Source organism: Argiope bruennichi, chromosome 3, assembly GCF_947563725.1.
Source record: "Argiope bruennichi chromosome 3, qqArgBrue1.1, whole genome shotgun sequence".
Classification (NCBI taxonomy): Eukaryota; Metazoa; Arthropoda; class Arachnida; order Araneae; family Araneidae; genus Argiope; species Argiope bruennichi.
Window position 1 is genome coordinate 116,755,909 of NC_079153.1, and position 25,772 is coordinate 116,781,680.

The 25,772-nt window shown below is 27.3% G+C and overlaps 1 protein-coding gene across 1 annotated transcript; it reads left to right on the forward strand.

The window, feature by feature from the left end:
- Positions 1-15,934: 15,934 nt before the first annotated feature.
- On the forward strand, positions 15,935-24,889 carry LOC129963526 (adenosylhomocysteinase A-like). The gene is made up of 9 exons (XM_056077961.1): positions 15,935-16,092; positions 18,792-18,982; positions 19,220-19,348; positions 20,275-20,374; positions 20,487-20,599; positions 21,071-21,278; positions 21,556-21,761; positions 22,995-23,189; positions 24,641-24,889. The coding sequence occupies exons 1-9, from the start codon at positions 16,065-16,067 to the stop codon at positions 24,770-24,772; spliced, it is 1,302 nt and encodes a 433-aa protein (XP_055933936.1). The 5' UTR covers positions 15,935-16,064; the 3' UTR covers positions 24,773-24,889.
- Positions 24,890-25,772: the final 883 nt, after the last annotated feature.

Genomic DNA, 25,772 nt, shown 5'->3' on the forward strand with positions numbered 1-25,772 from the left:
AAATATGTTGTTTAAATTATACTTGCAATAAAAAAATTAAAAGAAAAAGGGAATTGTTTCATTTCTGATAACATTTCTTATCCTTAAAAAAAGGGGGCCTTTTTTATATTTAAAAAAAAAACTACAAGAAATTTTAAAATGTTTGATTTTTTTAAGAGTTTTATATCATTAGAGAACTTTTATTATTTCATAATTATTTTGTGTATTCTGTATTATGATCATTTATCAGTAGGAAATAAAACTGATGCATTATGATGCATTAAAAAAATATTTTTATTAAAGCATCTTAGAATATTAAGTCCTTAACACCTTTTCAGTTTTTATTTTTTCAATATGTTTCATGTTGTAGTAATTTGTGAAGCTGAAATGTTCATATATATTATTTATTTGAATTTGATTAGTTTCCTCTCAAAAACGATTCTAATATATTCCTTTAATCTTATACTTATGTACTGGCACATATACTCTTATTATCTTGAATTTCTGCTTTCTTATTTAGCATATCAATATAACATTTTACTTTTTTTTTATGAATGCAAGTGATCTTCAATTATAAATATCAGTCTTTTTTATTTACTTTCTCGCATATGAAATATATACAGAAAAAATGTTATTGTCAAAATAATTTGATCTCAGCATTTTGATGTTTTAAGAGCTTCTCCGAGCATGATAAGACGAAAACATTTGAAGTGGCATCGGTCCATTTATATATAAAAATAATTTAGAAATTCAAAAAACTCTATAAAGCATATATGATGAAATATATGATTCTTACATGAAAATTTTAAATTTGTTTCCAGTTTTGGTTCTACACATACTGTATTTTTTTATTCAACTTTTTATGATAAGACACAAAAATGAATTATTATGACTTTTTTTTTCTCAATGTTTTGTAGGCTGTTAATTATCTAGATTTGTAATTGTGAAAAAGTGATTGAAAAAAACTTTCCTTTAATTAAAAGCAAAATTTGTCAGAGTAGGCATTCTGACCATAATGTAAGAAATAGGAACTCGACTAATTTATACTTGATAAAGTTCTAATATTATTGTTATATTTTATGATTCATAGAATTTGTTTATAAACTAATTAAGAAACATTTTTTTAAATGGATCGGTCTGTGACCCCTAAAAGCCAAGTGGCTCTAAGCAGTTGCCTAGTCAGAAATCTGCTATTGAGTATTTTCAACGGAAATTTCTTTGCCCTTGTGAAGAAAAATGAATTTAATGAAACTACCGACATAAAATATCACCACTGTACATATTTGCAATTATAATCTTTAAAGTTAACTAAGCAATTATGAACATGCAGATTACTTCTGTGGAGGATAATGAGCCATCTTGGTTCTCATTTGACTCTCAAAATTCAGTTGTTTAATATAAAGACTGATTAGTAACAAGTCCATCAGACTAAACTGCTTTTGTGTATTACATAAATAACTAATCACTATGTTTCAGACCTCGCTGGGCCAGAAAAATAGATTTTAGTTATTATGTCTATTTGTTAACACTCTAGCTCAAAGATACTTTGAACTAGACAGAGGAGATCTTTATGCAAAATTTTCAAATTTTGAATGAAATTCATACGCAAGAAGTAAGAGACAATTAATATAAAAACTATAATATGAGTAAGTTTGATTAATATAAAAACTAGAGAAAAATAATTTGCGGTACAGAGTTTTAGCATCTAAAGTGTAGATTTGAATCAATCGTCGTGTCTGTCTATATTTTCAATCGCATGTAAACGCGATAGTTGAAACAAAAGCAACGATTTAAATAAATGAAATTTGGTATGTGATGTTGTAACCCAAATTGACGTTCTATATTTACCCTTTGAACTCGAATCCCCCTATATTAACCCTTTAACTCGAACTTGAATGGTACTCGCACCATTCAAGATGTTGCATCATTTTGGCGGTTTATTATTATTGTTAAAAATACCTGCTTAATTAATTTTTATTGTTAAAAGTACTTGCAGAGTAGTAAGAAGATGGAAATTAGTTAAACGGAAGAATTCAACTTAAAACAATTATATATATTTATTTTTTGGAGCAATAAACAAGTCTTTGTATCAGGTGAATAATTATGTTTCGGAGTGCAAAGGTTTCGTAATCCGACGGAAAAAAAGTTTCCGAATTGCATATTTGGTTTTCTTTACTATAGTACAAAGCACAAAATTCTCAAGTCTCGTGTACGAGATTCTGAAATTAAAAATCTACTTGGGAAGCTTGCGACATTTCCCAATGTCAATAATTTTATGTGGGAGTGGGAAGAAGTATAACACTTTTATGAAAAAACATGGGAGAAATTTTAAGATGGGTTATTGTCCAATCATTTTGAATCTGGTTTCACAATAAGTTTTTTGACGTCTTTTGTTTCAAAAGAAAAAGAAAGAAGGTCTGAATAAGAAACTCAATCTTGATCAATGATAAAAAGTTTGATAATGATCTTCAATTTTGTGCCTGAGATGTTTTCATAAAACTATATCTGAAGTATAAATCCGGTTTTGTATTTCAGCTTGTTGATTCGTAGAGTTGAAAAACATAGTGGCGGAAGTAATGTGTTTTTTAAAAATGCCTATTGTTGTTCAGTGTCAACAAAGGTTATAAGATTATCTATTTAGATAGCGCAGAAATGAGGAAAGAATTTTCCTTTTAAGCGAAATTCTGTTTTGCCTAAAGAATGTTTGTTTCTGTTACTCAAAGTGATAAATACGCTATTCTGACGTGATAGAAACTTTTGAAAACACAATTTCTCAAGAAGAGGAGAAATTTCCTTTTTTGAATTTGCGCAAATTTCAAAATGCAGATCAGAAAATAAGCAATTGAAAAGGATTTGTTGACTGTTTTGACGGCAAAAAAAAAAAAAAAAAAAAATTAAGAAACCAAATCTCACATTAATTTTAAAAACAATTTTTGAGAGCCTTAAATATATACATACAGTCGAATATCGAATTTGAAGGTTAATAAAAAAAAATCAACTTATAGAAATTTTGCAGATCTTTATCATTAAAAAAAAAATAAAGTCAGGTATGCGCTGTTAGTTTTTCATTGTTAAGAAAAATTAATAAAAATTTTATTCAAACTTTTTAAAGAATTTTCGAAATGTTAATTCGAAACAGCTTAGCATGATAATGATAACATTAGCACTTTTATTTAATTTTAAAGTTTACTCTTAACTAAACAGCAGCGATCATGTGTACCAAAGAATGCATTTAATATCGTTGCAACGTGCCTCTGTATAAATGCAGTACTAAGAAAAGATAAATGTTGTCACAAAGCACATTAAAAATATTTTTTTTAAAAGTATATCGTACTTAGAAAAAAAAGTTTTGAAATAAAGTATTACGGGAAAAAGTTGTGTAAAAAAAGAGTTTTGTGCCATAATATATATCGAAGCTATTGAGGAGAAACATTAAAATTTTAATTAATTTGTAACTACAAAATCTATTGAAAATTTTCAAAAATGATATTCTATTTAGCAAGTAATTACATATTAAATTTGGAATCTTTTGATCCAATGGTCTGCTTCGAACATTTTGATTTTTTTTTCTCATTTTGCAATTTACAGATAGTAAACTAGGATGTAGATATTTAAAAAATATGAATATTTACGGAATTTCCACAGTTTTTTTAAACTACCCGCCTTTCACGGCCAGCTGGTTCGCTGGGATTAATGGTCGCTGACATTTTCAATTAAACATTTTATGTAACTTGGGCCGGCGTCCTGGCATAGGGGTAGCGCGTCTTCCCCGTGATCTGGGCGTACCGGGTTCGAGTCCTGGTTTGGGCATGGTTGCTCTTCTGTTGTTCTATCTGTGAGATGTGTGAATGTGCCCTCCTGTAAAAAGGGGTTGTGCAAGCGAATGAATGATGCGTGAGTGGCAAAGTCGTACTCTTGGCCCTAGTTGGCGCTGCTATAAAAAATAAGAGACGTTCCCCCTCAGGCTTAAATCGCTGTCTTCGTAACAGAGGGCTTGTCAGTGGCAAGTGCCATAAGAAACAAGAAACAACAATGTAACTTGGTATTTATGATTTCTTCAGCAATATAATTTTAAGCTTCAAGTTTTCATAGTCCTACTGTTTTATATAGTTAACTATTTGATATAAATACTATAATAGTATGTAACTCAAATTATTTTATAAGTCTTGTATCGCTTTGTTCATCGTACTCTGCATTTTTTCACTTTTTTTGTAATCTGCCCTAAAATGAGAACTTAAATTTGAAACGGAATTGATCAAACTACAATTAATACACTTTTTTTTTCTTTATTTATTTTTTGCTGGAATCAAATTTTAAAACCAAAAAAAGAAAGAAAGAAAAGAAAACTTTTAAAGTTATGAGCGTAGAAAATAAAATTTTTCAGAAGTGCAGTATTATGTGAACAACAGAATATTTTTAAAAATTCATAAAATTTCTCAAAGCCATACGATTTTTTTAAGATGAATCATAAATTTCTCTGGATCATCGTACAGTTCAGTTTTCAATTTTACTTTCAAAAGGATTTAAATGAGCGTCTATAATAATAATTTATTTTGTTTCAGTCAATAAGTATACTTTTGAAAAAAAATGTGTAAAAATTGATTTTATACAATTTATCGGTCCTATGAACTATATATAGTAAAATATTCTTAGCACTCTAACCTAAAAAAAAAAAAAAAAAAAATTATAATTCAATCTTCTGTGATCGAATCTGTGTGAGTTATCTGACGGAGTTATTGTTATTTCAGGATAATCAACGATTTTATTCATTTAAATCAATCAGATTTGGAGAAATTCCGAGCACTGATTGGCGTATTTATGTCAAGATGGTCATTGAAGTAGTCTAAAATCATGCGTTTTTATAGAATATTGATATCAGATTTCATAACTCAAATCAGTATTCGTTGCAAAAGAGTGAAACTTTTTTTTATTACAGTCTTAAAATTATTTTATTAAATATGCCTGTTAGGACCGAAAGTTTGAGTAAAAATATTGATATTCTGTAATTCATTAGAATCTCTATTGACTCAAACTATATAAAATGTAATTGTTTTCTTCATTTAGACCATTCTTCTAATTAGACATGAATCTTATTTACAGTTCAGAAATTAGTTGCTGAGCCCTGATTAACGTGAATATCCTGTATATATTCAGTCATGTTTGTTTTAAATAACACTGAATTATTAAATTATGACGTAGTGTTTTAAATGTCATGGAAAGCTTGTTTTCCATTTATTTTTCTAGAAAGTATAGTTTCGTATTTATTTTATTTCATATAGACACGCAATAAAAATTAATTTTTTTAAATTTGAAGTGAGAATTAATATTTTTATTTGTACTTTTGTCAGCGTGTTGGTAACTCATTGATAAAGTTAATTTTTCATGCAAGTATAATGTACTCATGCAAGTTATATTTTATTTTTATTTTGTGTGATGTGTATCGTAATAAGTTGCGCTTAAAATATTAAAATTAATTACAAATTAAAAATAGAAAATAACACAAAATAATATATATATATATATATATATATATATATATAAGCATAATTTTTGAAGCAGAGTCATGGCCGAAGTCAGAGAAGAAGACTGCATTTTTAACTTCGTTTTATTTCCATCCCGGGCATGACTTTTTGTACAAGCAGAAGCGATAAGCACAACACAGAACGACACAACACGAAATGAGGAAAAAGCTAATGAAAATTTTATCCCTGTGAGTATATACTGGGAGATTTTAATAGGGATTTCTAACACGTGTCAATCACAGGTAAGGGAATCATAGAGAATCATAATTTGTTTAGATCGGTAATATTTTATCCCTTTACTCGGTGTTTGGGAACTCCGATTTGCTTAGCTCCGAACTCGGCTTTTAGCCGATTCATCAATTTTAGAATTCGTGTTGAATAAATTAAATAGAAAAAATGAAATAGGATCCGGAAATAAGAGAATATTTTAAAATGAAGTTAATATCGGCTGAATTGAGCTAAAAATTAAGAAATCAACTAAGTTTAAATTAGATTCTAAAATATCATTACACACACACACATATACTTATATATATGTATATACAGGGTGTCTCAAAAACCTTGATAGCGGCTTTTATTCCTTAAATATTTATTATAGACATATACTGTAAATTACAAAGTTGCGTAAAAAAAGGTGCAAAATGTTATGAAATCGATTAAAATTTTCATGGGATTAAACTTAAAAAAATACAAAATTTAAATATTTATACGGACCCAGTACAAAAAATTCCCAGTGAGTAAAATGTGCCCCATACTTTAATAAGGTCATGTACAAAATTTCAGTATTTTATCATGAAAACTCACAAAGATATGTTAAAACAAGTTGGGGAAGAGTCAATCACAAATTAAAATGCAAATGTTTACAGATTCAGTGCAGATGACGCGACGCAGGAATGCATTTTAAGAAAACTAAATATGCTTCATATCTTTAGTTTTAAATGCAGATTTTAAAATCTATGTTTCCTGAAAAATACTTTAAAATTTTATATCATGAATTACAGAATATAACTTAAAAATAGCACAATCAATGAACTTGTAAAAAAAACTTATGTAATCTTTCTTTTAAGTAATCTTTCCTTATGTAATATTTCCTTTAATTTATGTAATCTTTCTTTTAAGTTATTATTTCTACAAATTTTTAATATTTTTGAAACAATAAATAGCGAAATTATTATTTATTTATTCAATCATTACTTTCTTTGTTAATTTGTGTACGACCCCTAAAACACGAACATCCGACATGATTTTTCCTCTTTGCGAATTCATATCCAGGCATCGAAAAGTGGTTTAAGTCAGCATTTATGTAGTTTCATATATTTGAGACTTTTTGTGATAAATTGCTGAAATTTTGTACATCACCTTATTAGAGAATTTGGAGACATTTTACTCATTGGAAATTTTTTTTTCTGCAGGGTCCGTATAAATTTTTTTTTTTTTAATTTTTTGAAGTTTAATCCCCTGAAAATTTTAATCGATTTCATAACATTTTACACCTTTTTTTATGCAGCTTTGTAATTTACAGTATATGTCTATAATCAATATTTAAGGAATAAAAGCCGCGATCAAGGTTTTTGAGACACCCTGTATATATTTCATTTTTGTACTGAAAAAAAAGAAGTTACAGTGGAAAAATTCCAATATTTTTTAAATTTTTCAATTAAAATTCTAATAAAAAGTTTTTAAAAAATCGTTTCATAGTGCACATTTCTACCTTCTAAAGCATATATAGCACAGAGGTTGATAGCTATAGATCAAACGGTCTAGCCTATAGAATTCGAAAATACATCTTTATGAGAAAGTTGATTGGAAAAACTTCCAATTTTTATATATATATTTTTTTAATTTCCGAAGAAAACTAGACGAAGTAGTGTCCTTGAAACTTTCTCGCATATTATCTCTCTTTCCCTAGCATAAAATTTCTGAATCTTCCTCACGGCTGTGAATGTTAGGCGTGCTCGTATTTTTATTTTCAGACTGCGTACATAAGAGTTCCATGCGTCTTAGTAGAGGGATGAAAAACAAGTATATATTATGGACGACTTTTTTTTCAATCGATTGAAAATAAAAATTTGATTTCAATTGTAGTCACAAAATTACATTCAAATCTGATATATTTAAATTATTACGTTTTTGAGTAATCGCGTTTGCATGTTTGTGAAAGAATAGACGGACAGAAAGTCAACTTCTAAATTGGTTGCAAATTTGATAGTTATTTACACTTTAGCTGCTAAATCTATATACCAAATTTTATCCATACAGCTTTCTACTTTTTGTAGTTATCGTATCAATATTATATTCGGAAAACCGGGCTTCCCCTGAATGGATTTCGTTCGAAATTTGATATAAATCTACAAATTTGGTGTGATGACCATATATCAAATTTCATTCGCCTAGCTCAAAATATTTTTGGAGTGATTATTCACAGACGGACAGACTTAATTCCAAAAATATTTTTTTCGGATTCAGGTAAGAAATGTGAAGAATTATCGAAATTTCGAGCTCGAATTTTCTGACGATTATATTTTTCCTTTGTATATTTCGTATACGAAAAAGTAAAAAGAAAAGGAAAAAAAAAAAAATAATAATTCTTCCAAAAAATGCACCGTTATGATAGATAAATCAGTGAATATCAAAAATACGTTGCTACACTCATTTTGTCAAAAATACTTCATTATAACTGTTGAAAACGATTTTATTTCTGGCATATTTCTGTAAACGAAGTTATAAAAATACTGTATTATGAGACTTTCATGATAAAACGATTAAATCAAACGATATTTTAAATACGGCTCTGACTTATGTTTCCTTATAAACTTCCAAGGTAACTGATTCATCATGAATGATCTAGGTAAATACTTTTTAAAAGTACTTTTTTTTTTTCCTTCACAAGGTCATACTATCTTAACTCTCAACGTCCATAAACTTATCCGATTTTATCTCTTCATCATTTTATGCGTTATTTCCTGGTTAAGTTGTATTATTTTTACTTTATTGTATACGAAATACACAAAGAGAAAATGTTATAATCAGTAAAAAATTCGTACTCGAGTTCTGACGAATTTTCGTTGCAGATTTCCCTGAGTCACTTGTAATACGAAACATTCGTTCAACAACAAAAAAAAAAACAACAAAAAAACATGGGAATCGATGTAAAATGCGTTTCTTTCTAAAAAATTAAGTAAAGCTAATAAATTCCGAACCAAGTTTATAATAATCGAATTTATTATTTATAATACATGGTTTTTACAAAAAAATTGTCTAAAGACATTTGTCTTTGGTAACGTTTCAAAATGTGACGAAAATGGGACTCAGCATTGTCGTTAAATGAGTTTATAACATGCATAGTTGTTGCCTTATTAAGGTGAAGCTTTTTAACAAGCGAAGAAATAATTTCCTATGCTTTCAGCATCGCCCTTATTTTACTGGAAGGTTGCTATTCTGTTATTTCTATTATTTCTTCCCCTCCTGACCAAATCTCTTCCGCAACTTTTTGCTGCGATATAGAATTCAGTTCCATATGTTCTTTGATAGTTCTAGGTACGTACTTCAACCAATCCATTGATGTGTCCATCTCTAAATCCAAAATCTCATTGATTAAGGCTCCTCAGGCACTAACTCAAACCCCTGGAAGTTGCCTTCCACAACCAATCGGACCCAAACTTCCTCCATGTAGAGATAAGGATTCCCTTCAGAAAAGCATCCAACGCAGACTGATACAAACAAATCCAGCATGTGACTTTACGGTGTCTCCTCACCACTAGTTCTGCGAAACATCGCTCTTTAAGCGAGTTACTTTTTTGCATTTTATTCACTCGTTATGCGAAATTTGACTGTATGTCTATCTGTGAACAAGATAACTTAAAAACACTTTGAGATAAATGGATGAAATTTGATATGTAACTTTTGTTTCATATTTGCAGACTTCTATCAATATTTTTTTTTTTTTTTTTTTTGAAATCTATTTACAAGAGATTTACTAATGAACTCTAAACACGACAAATGCAATAAGCAAAATGAATATAATTAATTACATAAAGATAGCATTTAAAGTATAGATGCATATCAAATTATGAACCAAATTCGTCACGGTGTGGATCGTCTGTATATTTGAAAGCACGTAAATACGATGAACACACCAATATAGAAAAATTGAATTTATATGTGATACTGTTATAATAAGGTAATTCTGTGTCAAATTTTGGTTTAATCCCCCACCTTTCCCTCCCAAATCCCTAAGGAGTCCAAAATGCATTTTTTTTTTTCCATTTCTCTAAGAAGCACAAAATGCTCAACTCTGAAAATAAAACGCTGAATACTTATAGTATTCACGGTCTTGCTGAAAGTTAACACTCTGTTCTCGGAGGAGAGGGATAACATATTAGAAGGTATGCGAAAAAATTTCCGGGAGAGCATTTCCATTGCCCCCCCCCACACACACACACATTTCTTTTTTGAAACTAGCAAATGGAATTACTATTTCCAGGGAATTTATTTGCATGAAGCAGGCCTTTGCATGTCTCAGAAGGCTTTGAAATGTTAATTCTTCTTGGTAAAAAAAGTCGTAATAAATCAAAGATATTAGTTCAAAATTTTCTTTAATTATTTAATCATTAAATTTCAGATTATTTTGATTTGCCAAGCAATATAACTGCCAGTAAGTATAAGTCTTATCTGTTACATATGATGCCACGATCTTATCGCACCAATTTAATGCCGTAATCCACACTTTTGACGTCTGCTTGAAATCACAATGTGATAAGGCAAGTAAATGTAGAAGTTTCGTAAGATATCTTATCACTGCATTTTTTTCTACAAGATTTTTTTGAAATCACATTTTTTTTTCTTCTTATACACGAAACTATAGTTATAAAGATTGATCCACTTATCTTTTTTTCTTTTTCCCGAATTTCAACATTTTAGATCCGTTTTGAGTCAAATAAATAAACAAGCAAAAAAAAAAAAAAATCTTCATTTTTTTTTGGAATTGGCGGTAGGGAAGGCAATTATGTTTAGACCTTATTTATGCAAATAAATAAATAAATAAAAATTAAAAATTAAAAAAAATAAGTTGACTAATTTAATTGATAAAATTAGGTTTTTGATTTTTATATTAATAAATTTTCTTTTTGGAATTGGCAGTAGGGAAAGCGATTATGTTTAAACTTTATTTATGTGAAAAAAAAATAATAAAAAAAATGTGACTAATTTATTATATTAAAATTGTAGATGCCATTATTAAATTCAGGTTCAAATCTATAGAGAAGGAAATAAATTATTTCCTAAACATATATTTAAATTTCTTTACTAAAATCTGAAACTAGAGATAAATGGTCATTATTAACAAAGATTGATTTAGCATTCAGGTTGATATTTACTTTGAATGACAACTGATTATATTCACATTTGCTGTATTCATTTACTTGTGCATTGCAATTCAAATGAAAAAGAAACATTTCGTCTTTTTTTTTCTTTTTTATATATGTAGAATACAAAGACAAAAAAAGAGTATTATTAGCCTCTAAAATTTCGAATTCCCAATTTTTATGAATATATATATTTTAGACCTCGAGGAGTCTGAAAGAAATATTTTTTAATTATATTTTTTTTCCGTCAGTCAAAAACGTAATAATCTAAACTATTGAAATTTGCAATTTGATTGCAAGGCAATGTGATTTTTACATAACATTTGTAATTACAGTTTTATCACAATTTTCTACGAAATTTTGGACGAAATCTATCTATTGGAAACTTCTGTTTGCCCGTCGGTGTGATGTAATGGTAACTTTCTATTGTAGATCTCTGTAACTGATAATAAAATTAATTTATATATATATATATATATATATATATATACACATTAATACAATTAATAAAAAAAGATATTAATATGTATATTGTTAAAGAAAATGTGAATTTGTTTTTGTTAAGATGCAGTTTTATAACATAATTTCAAGATTTTATATCGAAGCTCGTTAAAAGACCTTTAGAAAAGAAGAAATCGATTAAATTAAAATGAAACTTGCATTACTTTATCTTCTCTTTTGAATAATAGATGACGATGCCTGATGAGATAAGCATCCCACAGTGCATTGCGATTGTAATAATAATGAGATGATATGCTGTTTTGTTAAGGTGCGCGCGTTGATGTCTTGTCTTTCGTGTTTGTTTTGTGTGAAATGTGATCATTAAAGGAATGTTTCCGAAAACATGGGTCCCCTTGCTTCAACTGCACGGATCATAATGATCTCCATTTCACACCAAAATAATTGAAATTATGCTATGTTTAACAATTTATTATGAGTATATTTAAAATTTTCTTAATTTGAAATTGAATATTTCTTTCTTTCCTGAAGTCACTGCATGACTAAGAAAATATAAATAATGCATCAAAAAAATGAAAAGACTTTAAAACTTCGGAAAGTCACTTTTAATCTTTCTTATATAAATATAAAATACATATCTCATTACATGCCTAACATGACTCCAATAGGATTTCCGCTTGGAAAACTGCATTCAATTAACTTAAAATGCTTCATTTCACAAATAAATTATAATGATTAAATTGGCTGTGATGACTAACTGCTAATACGTTATTTATTTATCTTAGGTATTTGAATTTCTTTATCGGAAAAAAAAAAGAGCATTGGTTTCGAAGTTATGGTATGACGTTTGGTAGTTACAATGGCATTTTCATGATTGGCCTCATGAATTTGAACCGTAGTTAGATGAAGAGGACGGTGCCTTAAACAGTAACCTCTCAACTTAAATAACCTGTCAAATTGAATTCTCATAGTTCTTTGTAAATGACTCTCAAACCTATACTATTATCAATTATTTTAGCAAACATTGAATTATTTTTTTATATATATATTTTATTTTTAGCATCCTCGATTAATCCAATTTTTTTTTTCCTTAGTCGTTTGTAAAGCTTCACCAAATAATTTTTGTAAAGTAGTTAATAATTTTTGTATAGCTTCAATAAAAATATATAAAATACATTTTAAGTTATATTAAAATTTATTTAACACATTTTAAAATATTTTTGATAATAGTAAGAGAGAATATGTGTGTTTCGGTCTATGTATTAATCGGTGCTTTACAGACAATGAGATCATGAGCTGTCAAATTTGTCATAGATGTGTTTTAGAAAATAAAGATATGCATCTTAAAGAGATTTTTTTTGAAATTTTAATTGATTTAAATTTAGTAAAAGTTCGATGTTTTTCTACCATAACTGCAAAAAATTTACAGTAAAAAATGAAATATTTATTCATTTTATATTTCATTCTAAAATTCACAAAATTATCGCTTCAATGATAGTGCTTTTTGTCTACTTTTAATAAATTAAAAAATATTTCAAAATTTATTTTACAATAATATCTTTTATTATTGTGAAGAAATTTAAACCGTTTTCATTGTTTCTATTAATGTTTCATCCAAGATTTTAATTTCATTGTCAATAATGAAAATATGAAAATAGGCTTATTTTTTCGTGATGAGTCGATTTCTGTCTAAAGTATCCTTTTAGCAAACTTTTTGAAATTTTCTTATACTTAAAATTAAGGTTCAATTTCATAAGTAAGCAATGATGAAAAATTTTTAAATTCTTTCAGCAAAAAAAGTTTTTATTTAATTGACTTGCACTTCAAATTACATTTTATCTTTTAGGTGAGAATTAAGAAAGTACATAGCACTATGATCAAAACGATGTGAGCCTTCTTAAAATAGTACGTTTAAGAAGTGTTAAGTGTTTTCAAATCTGTCATAATCTGAAATTTAAATATATTTTGTTGAAGGGCTTTTAAGTAAAACTTACATAAAATATTTATTTAAAAATTGTAGAAAGCATCAATCCCGCCGAAGCAACTGCTCCCCAAAGGCGGCTAGAATAATAATAATTAGTAGAATAGACGAATCTATTGATAATTACACATTTTCTCAAATCGAAGAATAAAGATTCACATAATTAAAACTGCTGAAATCTGGATCAAATACAATAATGAAGCATTAAATTGTCACTGTTATATGAAATTTTGTAATTAGTAATTGGAACACATATGACATCTGATATTTTATAACATACAGCAATTTTGGGGCAGTTGTAGCTTAGTGTTTCAGATCTATAAAATGCTTTGGAAAATTTGACTTACAATGTTTTGATATAACTACAACGAAATGAAATTCAAATTCTCTGAGTTTTATTACTTGGAGAGGAATTCATCTTTAAGTGTCAAAATTCAATTAATTTTATATTACGAAATTTTATTTTAATGCATTGCCTCATGATAACCAATTCAACCACAGTGCAGCAGTAGATTGAGCAAGTGCATTAACCCATTAACGTCCAGTGTCCTCAGATAGAACAATTAAGTTCACTTCTGAGGATAAACCGCATTGTTTCTTTTTGGTCTTATTTAAGAAATTTACATGTATTTTGGAGTCGCTTAGCAATTTTCAACTGATATATACTATCCATTAGTTAGATTTTGAAGTCAGTGTCTATAATCCCCCCCCCCCTTTATTCTCTTGTTAATGTAAGAAATTCAAAAGCAATATTTATTTTTTGACATATTAATATACTTCACAAATCTTTCATACTCTCTCTAATATTAATCTCTCTCTCTCTCTCTGTATATATAATTTTGAAAGTGTATTTCTGGATTTAGAAGATAAACTGTGATAAATGTTTTGCGAAAAGTGTCGCCGCCAATGAAGCTAATTCAAAATTTTAAATACAGTTGTAAAAAATACATAATGTTTCGCAGTGTCACTGTCAGGAAATCGAAATTGCCAGAATTTCAAGATACATCTTGACGTATATAGTTTCATATTTGACTATTTTTTTGTAAATAATTATATTTTAAAAAACACTGGGTTGAATATATTTTTTAGAAAAAGTAATGTCTTGTTTTTAAGTTCTGTGTCCTCTGTGACACAAATGTGGACCTATTTCTTTTGAGATGTCGGCATAGACAATGCTTTCGAGTTTCTTAATACATATATCTATAGCATAAAAAAAAATTTCAGCAACTATTATATAATGAAATACAGTATAGTAGAAAAAAAAGAAAGAAATTACCTACTTAATGCTTGGGCAGTGGCGGATTTAGACATTTTGTGGCGCCAGGCAATGTACATTATGAAACTTTTTTTAAAAATAAACTAGTTAATTTAGATTCGCAGTTCAAATTTTTTTTTAATTTAAAATATTAATGATTAATTTTAGATTAATTTTTTATTTTGTGAAAATATATGTATTTTTTTAATTTATATTCTTGTTTATAGGACTCATGATTGCACAGCATTTTTAAACTGAAATGCAATTATATTTAAAAACATGCTGACTATTTATAAATATGATTATAACTATGTGAATGTAATGATACAGAAAAAAACTTGACCAATTACACTTCACAAAATGTTCACATTTTTCTGTATGTTACACTTTATAAGGTCTATTATTCTATTATTAAGGTTTCGTAGATTATTCATTGGGCAACATAAATTAATAGCATTTTTAATCGACTTGCATGCGACCCTCACCCCAGTCCTAGGGTCCCTCTATAAATGTATTATCAGAAATCCTCTTCTGCACTTGAGGAAAGAATTAAAAGATGCATCCTTTGGAAGGGGATTTAACATAATTGAAATTATCTTTATAAATCCAAATCCCAAAATGATCTAACTCATATTAACAAATTAAATCTAAATAAAACCATAATTAGTTTATTTTTAAAATAAATTTAATTATAACCAAAAATTGTTAAATGTTTGGTCAAAATTTCTCTAATTACTAAAAAAATTCAATCTTTATTTTCAGTGATTAGTTAAAATAAACATTTTTATGTTATAAAGAGTATCATTAGTGTATTCTCAATTAGGCAGAGTAGCCAGCTTTTAGGGTTGCTAGAGGGAAGGCTGCAAATGAATTGATTAAAAAATTTATCTTCTTAGTAGCTTATAAACATAAATAAGTTTTTTTTTTTTTTTTTTCAAAATACAAATACTATGAACTATAAAATATTACGAAAATATTAACATTTTATTAAGTACAATTGGTCAGATTTTTATATGATTCATTATTTTTACTCAGTTATTAGATTATTAATGAAACTGAATATTTGCTCCAGTAACATTGTGTACAAAAGTGAATGACACACAATATCCACAAATAAGATAAAAAATATTAATCTAAATTAATGATTGTTAACAATGGGCTGAAATTGATTAGCTATTAAAAAATAGACCTCATAATATGCACTGCTAACGGCCGCAAAATACTTAGATCCACCATTGCAGAATATTTTAGAGACTGAAATTAAATTTCTGTTTCATAAGTTGGGTTTGGAATGCAGGTGTGCAGATTACGGCAGCAGCAAACGCTACGGAAAAAACTGCCTACTGCGCAGTCTCTGCATGACGAAATTCAAGTGGTTGCCAGAGATTTCAAAACGGGCGGCCATTCCTCACTTAAATTCGCCGGCAGCACGTGTTTTGTCGCAGAACTTCTTCATCCATTGTTTCATTAAGTACAGTTGAAATTTCTCTATTTTTCGAAAAAACATGGCAGACAAAATGAAGTACAAAGTTGGTAAGTAGTTTTTATTATATAATTTTTCAGAATTTTATCCGACTGTGCTTAAAAAGCCGCCCTGAATACAAGTTATGTAATAGGCTCTAGCATCTTTTCTAGTCAAGATTCCTTAAATAATTATTATGTTCAGGGTAAAATTTTTAAGAGATATTACGTGAAATAAGAGAAACTGTTGACAGTATAAGCATTGTATCTCATTTAATTTTTTTCCTTTTATCTGTATTTTTTAAATCGGATAATGCATTTAAATGCATGCATTTTCCAGTAAAGTTTTTTTAAAGTGTATTAAGGTGTAGAGAAAAGTATCATACAACATAAAATGTAGAGAAAAACATCTCCGTTATTTACTTGTTATTTTGTTCAAATATACATTGCATATTATTTTAAAAATGGATGCATTTTGATACTCCTTTTTGATGATAGTGCATTATTACTTCAAAGTACTGAATAAAATGTTTTCTTATTCTTTACAAACACAGAGAGGAAAAGACACTTCTAGATACCTGATAAAGTCTATTTGTTATTTAAATTTGTATATGATTAAGTTGTGTAATGATGAGTAGGAAGGGGTATGGTAGGGGAAGGGATAATACCTCCATATGCAGTTGTATGTGTGGCCATGAAGACATAGTGTTAAAAAATTTATTTCACCTTTTAAAGCCAAATATCATGAGGATTGTTAAAATTCTGCCTCCACTTTGAATTATGTTTGTGTATTATGTAGTATTACGATGCATTTAAAATTTACAGTGGTACAATCCAAACATTAAGCCTTGTACGACAAGAAATAGCTGTTCCTTGTAGAAACAAATTTCAAGTACTGAATTTAACTATTGTTGTTTAAAAATCCGAATCAAAAAGGATTATGAATTCAAATATGAATTAAATTTTAACAAATCGTGGAAATTCAGTAAGTAGTATTTTTGTTCCTGAAAATTGCTTTATCTGAATGAAATTATGAAATGTGTTTTGAAAATCATTCAAAAACTGTTCTCTCTTTTAAGACATAATAAAATTTATATTTATGAATGATTCAAACTGATATTTCATAATTATAAATCTTGTATCGATTGTCTTCATGGTTAAGGAACTGTTTAATAATTTGAATAAATTTTAGATAATAATCAATTTTGATCTTAAAAGATATCTGTAGTACCCTTGCATTGTGTAGCCGTTTGGCCACACTTTTTTATTTCCATTTATTAGCTTCATATTACTGCTCCAAAGGGCAACAGGGAGTTTTTTTGGAAATTCCTTTTTAAATGCTTTTCAAAAATATTTGTAGAAAAGACCGACATATCATATGGCAAACACGGTACTAGAATTAGATTTAAACTTGAAATTTGAAGGGAAAAAAAAACCCCACCAAGATGGATGTTGTATGAATTATTCTACCATTAAAAATACTCTCGAAATATTTTTTTTCTTGCATTGTTAAAGATATATTGGTAAAAAGACTTTTATTTTTACTGCAGAAATGTTATAATGTGGATTGTCACACTTGGATGGATATTCTTTAATCCATAATGTAGTGCTTTCGTGTATGAAAATTAATGAAAAAAATAATTCTTTTAAAATTTTCCAAAATTATATGTAGTTGTTCAAAACATATTTTTTTAAACGAAAAGTTCTGCATTATAGGGTTAACAGTCTTTAATTTGTAAGAATCTCAAATTCTTTTTTTTTTTTTGCAAAATCTTGGAACATTTTTATAAACTTTTTTAAATGATTTCATATCCTCAACATTCAAAGGCAACAAAGCTTTCATATTTATAATTATTTATCGGAAAATAAAATACTGAAAGAAACCTTTCTATTGAACATAAAATGTTACTGATGTTGCAGTTTTTTTTTCTTTTGGTATTTATTGGACGTACTTAGTATTTTTAAATTAAAATAGATGAACTTTCAAAATTAAAATAGAATGATTAAAAATCGAAGTATGTCTGTAGGAAAATGTAATAAATAATTTTATTGCAATATGGCATTTACATAAATAATTTGATATTTACATAGTGATACTTTCTATTTTTATTGGATACATTTTAATTTAGTCTTTCATAGATTTTAAATTTAAAGTTGGCAAAAAATTAGGAGAAAGTACTTGGTACCAGATGACATCCTATTTAAATTTACAGATAATAATCGTAAAAATCATTCTAATGCTAAAAAGTCTTTAGCTTTATTAAACTATTAAATCCACTTAAAAATCATTTGCTCCTAGATACATGCAAAAGATGCAATTTAAGATTAAACTGCCTTAAAGTATGAAATGCAATAATAATGAAATAGGGAAATTAATTAAAAAAATTAAAGTAAGAGCCTGTAGGATTGCATTAAATCTTGATATTAATGCCCAGTTTCTAGTAGCTGCATAGGATTATTTTTATTTTATTTAAATTAAATTTCCTAAACAATTTTTTTTGTATTTTTTTTCTTTAGTTGATTATAAAATAGGATTGAAGCTAACATTTTATGTATATTTTCAGATAAATTTATTTGATTTGAAATTATTTATCATTAATGATAAAATGTTTTTATTAAAGAAATGATAAAGATTCTAATTAGAGAGATGAAGTATTTAAATGTAGAAATTTATGTCTTGATACTCATTTTTAGTTTTATGATTTAAAGTAATTTTTTTAAAATGTTTTTTTTTTTTTAAATCTTTGTTTAATTCGAAATTTATATTTTAGCTGATATGTCTCTTGCCGACTTTGGTCGAAAAGAGATCATCATGGCTGAAAATGAAATGCCTGGTTTAATGACACTGCGAAAAAAATATGGACCACTTCAGCCTTTGAAGGGTGCAAAAATTGCTGGTTGTTTACATATGACAATACAGACAGCTGTACTTATTGAAACCCTTCTGGAATTAGGAGCAGAGGTAAAGAATTTTAAGAACTATTCCCATAAATTTTCAGCTTAAAGAATGGGACTCTAGTATATAGTTAATTTTTAATAAACAAATTTTTAATTTTAAGTATACATTTTTTATTGTTTTTGAGGGAAAAGTTACATTAATTGGGAATACAATTTCTTTTTTTCTCCCACTTTTAAAGGTACTAAAGTATTATGATAAATAATTCCATAGACTGCAATTTATTTTCATACTTGTATATAGGTCCAGTGGTCAAGTTGTAACATTTTCTCAACTCAAGATCATGCTGCTGCTGCTATTGCAGCTAGAGGTGTTCCAGTTTATGCCTGGAAAGGTGAAACAGATGAAGAATATATTTGGTGTATTGAACAAGTGAGTAAAATATTTGAAATTAATGGACATTCTGTGATAAGACTCTTTAACTGGCTAATGAATGTTTAGAAATTGCTTGTGTGTCTTATATTTGTGACCTATGCTATTTTTAATACAGGCCATTAAAAAATTTATACTAATTCTAGTTCTGTTTTATTTTCACTGCATTTTTTTTTTCGAGTTGCTGATAAAATTTCTTTCTTTAGTGGTTAAAGAAATTGTAATATAAAAATTGTGACTGTTAAAAATACATATTGTAGCCGAGATATTAATAGAAATACATATTTACTTTGGCAAGCAGGATGACAAAGGAACTATTACATTTTGTTTTATTTCAGGATATTCATGGTTTTATATGTAAATAAATTTTTTTGTAAAAGAACCATATGCCTTTTTAATATTATTTGTCGATGCGGGAATGATAATTATTTTGTTGATATATCTTGGATTAGATTATTACATTTAAGAACAATAGTTTCTTTCAAGCTAGGATGGCTGAAGGTTAATTTTTTTTTTTTTTTTATGTAGACATTGATCAGATTTAAGATCAAATTCTCATTTCTTTTCACACTTTGAATGTATAAATTTTATTGTGAAAATATAAAATAAAATAATTAAAGCATAAATATATTCAGGATTATTATTTAACATTGAATACTTCTTTTGATAGCAAAAATCTAGATATTTAACATAATGTAGTACAGTGAAATTAGTTATTTTCTGCTATATTTTCCATTTTATATAATAATTATTGCATAATTTAACATTTTATATTATTTTCCATTTTATTTAATTATGGAATATGACAAAACTAGAACAGTGTGATAAAAAAGCTGTTGTGCCTTAAATATAACTAAATTGACATTTATCTATAAAATTTAGAATAAATATATACAGGTTTGAGATTTATTTTATTCTATTAATAGACAATTGTTTTCCCTGATGGTAAACCTTTGAATATGATTTTGGATGATGGTGGTGATCTTACACAATTGGTTCATGAAAAATATCCCCAGTTCCTTCCTGGTAATTGAATTTTTCCTCTTTTTTTTTTGAATTAGTTTTAAGAAGAAAACAATTCAAATAAATGTTTTTTTCAATGTCTAAAATACAATTTTTCATTTTTTTTTTTTTAAAGGTATTCGTGGTATCTCAGAAGAGACTACTACTGGTGTTCATGCTTTATACAAAATGTTGAAAAATGGAACATTGAAAGTACCTGCCATAAATGTTAATGATTCTGTGACAAAGGTAATAAGTTAAAATGCCTCGTCTATTAAAAATTCTCTTATTATTCCAATCCGACTCTGATTTATCAAAAATATGCCAAAACATTGATAGAAAAATTCTTTTGCATTAAATATTCTTTTGCATAAAATACACGCATGATTTCACGTTTTCTTGTTCAGCTTTTGAAAAATATGAAATTTTTATTTTTAATTATATAAGCAGAGCAATTGCATTTTATAATTAAAGAATTAAAAAAACAACAACTTCCAAATAGTATTGTTCTAAGCGAGGAAAAATTGTCAATTTTTGTTTTTGCCTATGTATTGTTCAGTTATTTGATTAGTAAATTTCTACATTCTAGAAACTTTATTGATTTCTTCCTTTTCATGATAAAAATTAGTATATATAAGAAAATATTTTAAAATAAACTAAAAATATGAAGATGTAATAGCTTAATTTGTTGCTGATTTTTTTTTTTTTTTTTTTTCACAGAGCAAATTTGACAACTTATATGGTTGTCGAGAATCTCTAACTGATGGTATTAAACGTGCAACTGATATCATGCTTGCTGGCAAAGTATGTGTTGTATGTGGATATGGTGATGTAGGCAAAGGTAGTGCTGCTTCTTTGAGAGCCTTTGGTGCTAGAGTTATTATCACTGAAATTGACCCTATCAATGCACTTCAAGCGGCAATGGAAGGTAAGTGTGGTTTCTATTTTAAAATGTGATACATCAATGTTTTGTACTCATCATACTCTTGTATTTTTATAAATTTAATTATCAAATTTTCAACTCTTATCAAATTTTAATTACCTTTTATTTTATGTTTTACTTGGAATATAAAATAATTTATATGAATATTATATATTTTAATATTCAATTTGAATTTTCTTTATATTAACCAGTAAATTAATTTAATGTTTTTAGTTAACATACAGGGAAAATATTTTTTAACTTTAAAAACTTTTAATTTTAGGTTATGAAGTGACAACATTAGAGGAAGCTTGCAAGTCAGCACAAGTGTTTGTTACAACAACTGGTTGCCGTGACATTATTCGTGGAGAACATTTCATGCTAATGAGGAATGATTCAATTGTTTGTAACATTGGACATTTTGACATTGAAATTGATGTTAAATGGCTTGAGACAAATGCAGTTGAAAAAATCAACATCAAGCCACAGGTTAGTTTTACTTAGTGAAATTTTTATTTAAAAATATATAACTTTAAAGATGTTTGATTTTTTTTTTTCTTATAATTGATAATTAAAAAAAAATTATGGATGATATTTAATGGATATTGTATTTCCTTAGACTCAAAGTTTTATGGATATCAAATTTTAAAATGATGTAATATTCTTAAGCTTTCATTGCCATAAGGAGATTTAGATTGATGCTTGGGATTAAAATTTCAGATGAGGAGCATTTTATATTAATAAATATTTATATTGGAATCGTATTTATTAAATATAAAGAACTCTTTCTGAAATTTTCAAACTTGATGTCGAGAATAATTGGGTTTATCATAAAAATGATTAGCCAATTGCAAATGATCAGTGCTAAAATGATAAATTTAAATAAGGAGTAAGTACTTTTCAGGTAAGTGTAATAAAGAATAGATCAGTCGTTTATTAATTGTTAAGAACCAACTCTAGATTATGAATTTTGAGAACTTTTTTTTGCAAGAAATTGCAGAAAATAAATTCTAATTGTGACATTGTTCTCAAATTCATCATATTTATAAGTAATCTGTATTGCAGTTGATTAGTTTAATTTTGAATAATTTCACTGTTAATAATTTACTTGTTATTAATGTTAAATATGTTTAATAATTTACTTGTTGTTAAGTATAGACTTTTGCAGCAAAACAAATTAAATTGATAGCTGCTACCTGGTTTCTCATTGCATGGGTGTGTCTTTCAATAATATATTGAATAGTCACTCTTGAATATTGTTAATTCTTTACTACTGGTGATAAAGTGTCTTTTAGATTTGAATTTCTATTGATATTTTTGTACTGTAATAGCAAATAAAAATATATCGCAGATTTTTTTTTGTTATTTCACATACGAATCTGCTAGCCATGTGGTGGATAATGCTGTTGTAAAAGGGATGGCTCATATAGTTCTGTTGCTTAAGAAAAAAATTTTGCTTTTTTTTTAAATGTATTTAAGCAAAATTTATTCCATCTTCATTAAAAATCAGTGAAAAAACCTTTTCATATTCATCATTATTTTCTACTAATATATATTTATGTTTGTAATCAACTTATTTATTGCAACTATTTTGATTATTATGCAAGAGGCTTCTTAATTTGTTAACCTTTTTCTTTTTAATCATTCATATTTTCATTTTAATCATTGTTATTATCATGCCGTATTTTCTTTTAATCATTCTTGCGTATTTTTTATTTGCAGGTCGACAGATATAGGCTTTCTAATGGAAACCACATCATATTGTTAGCAGAAGGAAGATTAGTTAATCTAGGTTGTGCCACTGGTCATCCTAGTTTTGTGATGAGTAACTCATTTACTAATCAAGTCATGGCCCAGATTGAATTGTGGACAAAACCTGAAAATTATCCTGTTGGTGTCTATTTTCTGCCCAAGAAGGTAATTGAATTGTATATATAAACTTTGTTTTTATAAGAAATATAGAAAATAATAGGGGGTATCGTATTAATTTAACTTTGAGGGAGGCTTCAGTTTATAAAACCCCGGAAAAGATAAGTAAATCGCCCTAAATTTTGTTATGGTTAAAGTTTTAATCTAATGAATTCTTCTGAACTTTAGACATTTTGCACGTAATTAATGATTTTATGTTTCAATCTTCAGGAGCTATATATATTTATTAACTGCATATGCAGTTGTGGATTGTATAACATTTTATTAGCATTCTGTTAAGAGAAATAATGCCTTAAAAACTTCTGCTAAGAATGTCTATTTAAAAAAAAATTTAGAACTAATCCAACCCTTATTTTAGGTTATGATGTTTTTTAACCTTTTGCAGTGCACTACCTTTTTGAATTTTAAACCCAGAACAAAAAATATTGCAGATAACCTATTTAGGCTTAAAGGAGTACACAGGTTAAATTTCACTAAGATTGTATTCTCTATTTTGATTCTGTGAGTATTCTCTTAGCTGGAACACTGAAATACTAGAACTCTGAAAAGTGAAACTAAGTGAGAGTTGCAGTAAAGCATGAAAATTAGTAAAAATCTCTTGCAATTGAATTAAAAAAAAATATTACTTTATACATTGTGTAGCAGATTCGGCACTGCTCAAAGTTAACCACAAGAGAGAGGGGGGATTGTTAAGATTTGCTTCAAAGGAAGCATTTGAGTACTTCTGAATTTTGAGTTTGAAGCATTTCTGAGAAACTTAGTTGATCATTTTAAGAATTCTAAACTTCCTTAACATTACTTCTTGAATTGAGCTCATTTTCCACAAAAAGAAAAGAAAAAAAGTATAGGAAATGATAAAACAGGTATTCTCTTTCTGTCATAGCATTCTGCCTTATAGATCGGTGTAGTGTTCCAGCTGATGGAACACCTAATTTTATTCAACGTTTACATATGCTTTCTCTTAAAAAGATAGAAAAATCTATAGAATAACTGGTTTTAGAATGCCTACAAAATGTTGAAATTTTTTCCCCAACAATTTGTTTTATACTAGAAAAAAAATTAACAATTCTTTGAAAAATAGGATTTTACATTGTATATTATAACTGAAAATAATAGATCTGCTTGATTTAAATTATCTATTAATAAAAAAGTGAATCCTAAACTATTTTTTCACTTAAAATCGAGTAATTTCAGAAGCAAGTGAAGTTGGGTATTTCATGTAGTGCAACACTGCACTGCAAAAGGTTTAAATAACATCTCAACAGAACATTTTGTAATTGGATGACACTTGTAAAAAAAGCAAAATAAAAATCCTGTTCTATTTTCAGTGTATTTTCTTTGTTTAGTATGTCATAAATTTAGATAAAAAGTAACTTAAACAATTAGTATTATTCTATTGATGCAGTTACTAAATTATCCAAAAATTAAATCTATTTCAGTTGGATGAAGAAGTTGCTGCTCTGCATCTGGATCATCTTGGTGTCAAACTTACAAAACTGACAAACGTCCAAGCTGAATACTTGTCTCTGGATAAGGATGGTCCATTCAAGCCTGATCACTATAGATATTAAACCAAAAAAAAGAAAATCAATAAAATGCCTATTTTTGTAATGCACTCGCAACTTTTATTGCCATGGTTTTTAATTTTTTTAAAAATTGTAATAAATGCATTGTTAAATTGCAGAAAATTTAATTGATTTCTTTATTTTTTACTACTAGAATCTACTTGCATTGTTTTTAAAGATGTGGAGTAGGTTTGCAGGTGTTCATTCCTGTGATTCTGTATCATATTCCCAGAAAACTACTCCATAGTAAAATGGTCTTAAATATTATTAGAGTAGAGCAGGAAATCAGTTGTGGAATTTTGGTTAGTTCTCCCCTTTTTTTTGGTATTCAGCATTAATAAAAGTTTAAGCTTGTTTCCGTAAATTTAACTAGGACTTTCGGATTTATGCATTTATTATTTTGTTAATGGTTTTGCGCCTTTTTTAAAATTTGCCACAAAATTTAGACTAGTTTTTATTGTCAATGAATGTTATATTTTTTCTAAAACAAAAGGTAGGAAAGATTAATATAATTTGCAGATTTTGAAAAAATGCATTTAAGATGGTAAAATTTTTAAAAAAAAAAAATCTAATTTGGCTATTTTTATAGGCACTTTTAAATTTCTCTTGTAGATATTTCATTTATTTAAGCACACTTAATGCCTATAGCTCTTTTGCTAACAGATATTGTAATTTTTTGATTATTGTATTATTAACCTAGTTAGGAAATCTATAATGTAAAAATTGTTAAAAATTAAATTTTTGTGTATGTATTTTCTGTTTTAACAAGTTTCGTAAATTCTCGTTTGTAATAAAATAGTTTTTAAAGGTCTTTTGAGTTTATAAAATGCTTTGAACAATGCTTTTTAAATTGCGAATTGTGCAAGAAAGTAATGGGAATTGCAAAAACAGACAGTTCAATTCTTAACATTTTATTTACAAATTTTTTGTGAAGATAATTTTGTATTATTTCAGTTTAAATTGCAAATAGTTAAATTTCAATCATCTTTATTCTCGGGGTTTTTTT

Coding starts and splice junctions, on each gene's coding strand:
- LOC129963526 (XM_056077961.1), top strand. CDS start 16,065: ATGGCAGACAAAATGAAGTACAAAGTTG. Junction 20,600..21,070: donor TTAATGATTCTGTGACAAAG/GTAATAAGTTAA, acceptor TTTTTTTCACAG/AGCAAATTTGACAACTTATA. Junction 21,762..22,994: donor AAATCAACATCAAGCCACAG/GTTAGTTTTACT, acceptor TTTTATTTGCAG/GTCGACAGATATAGGCTTTC.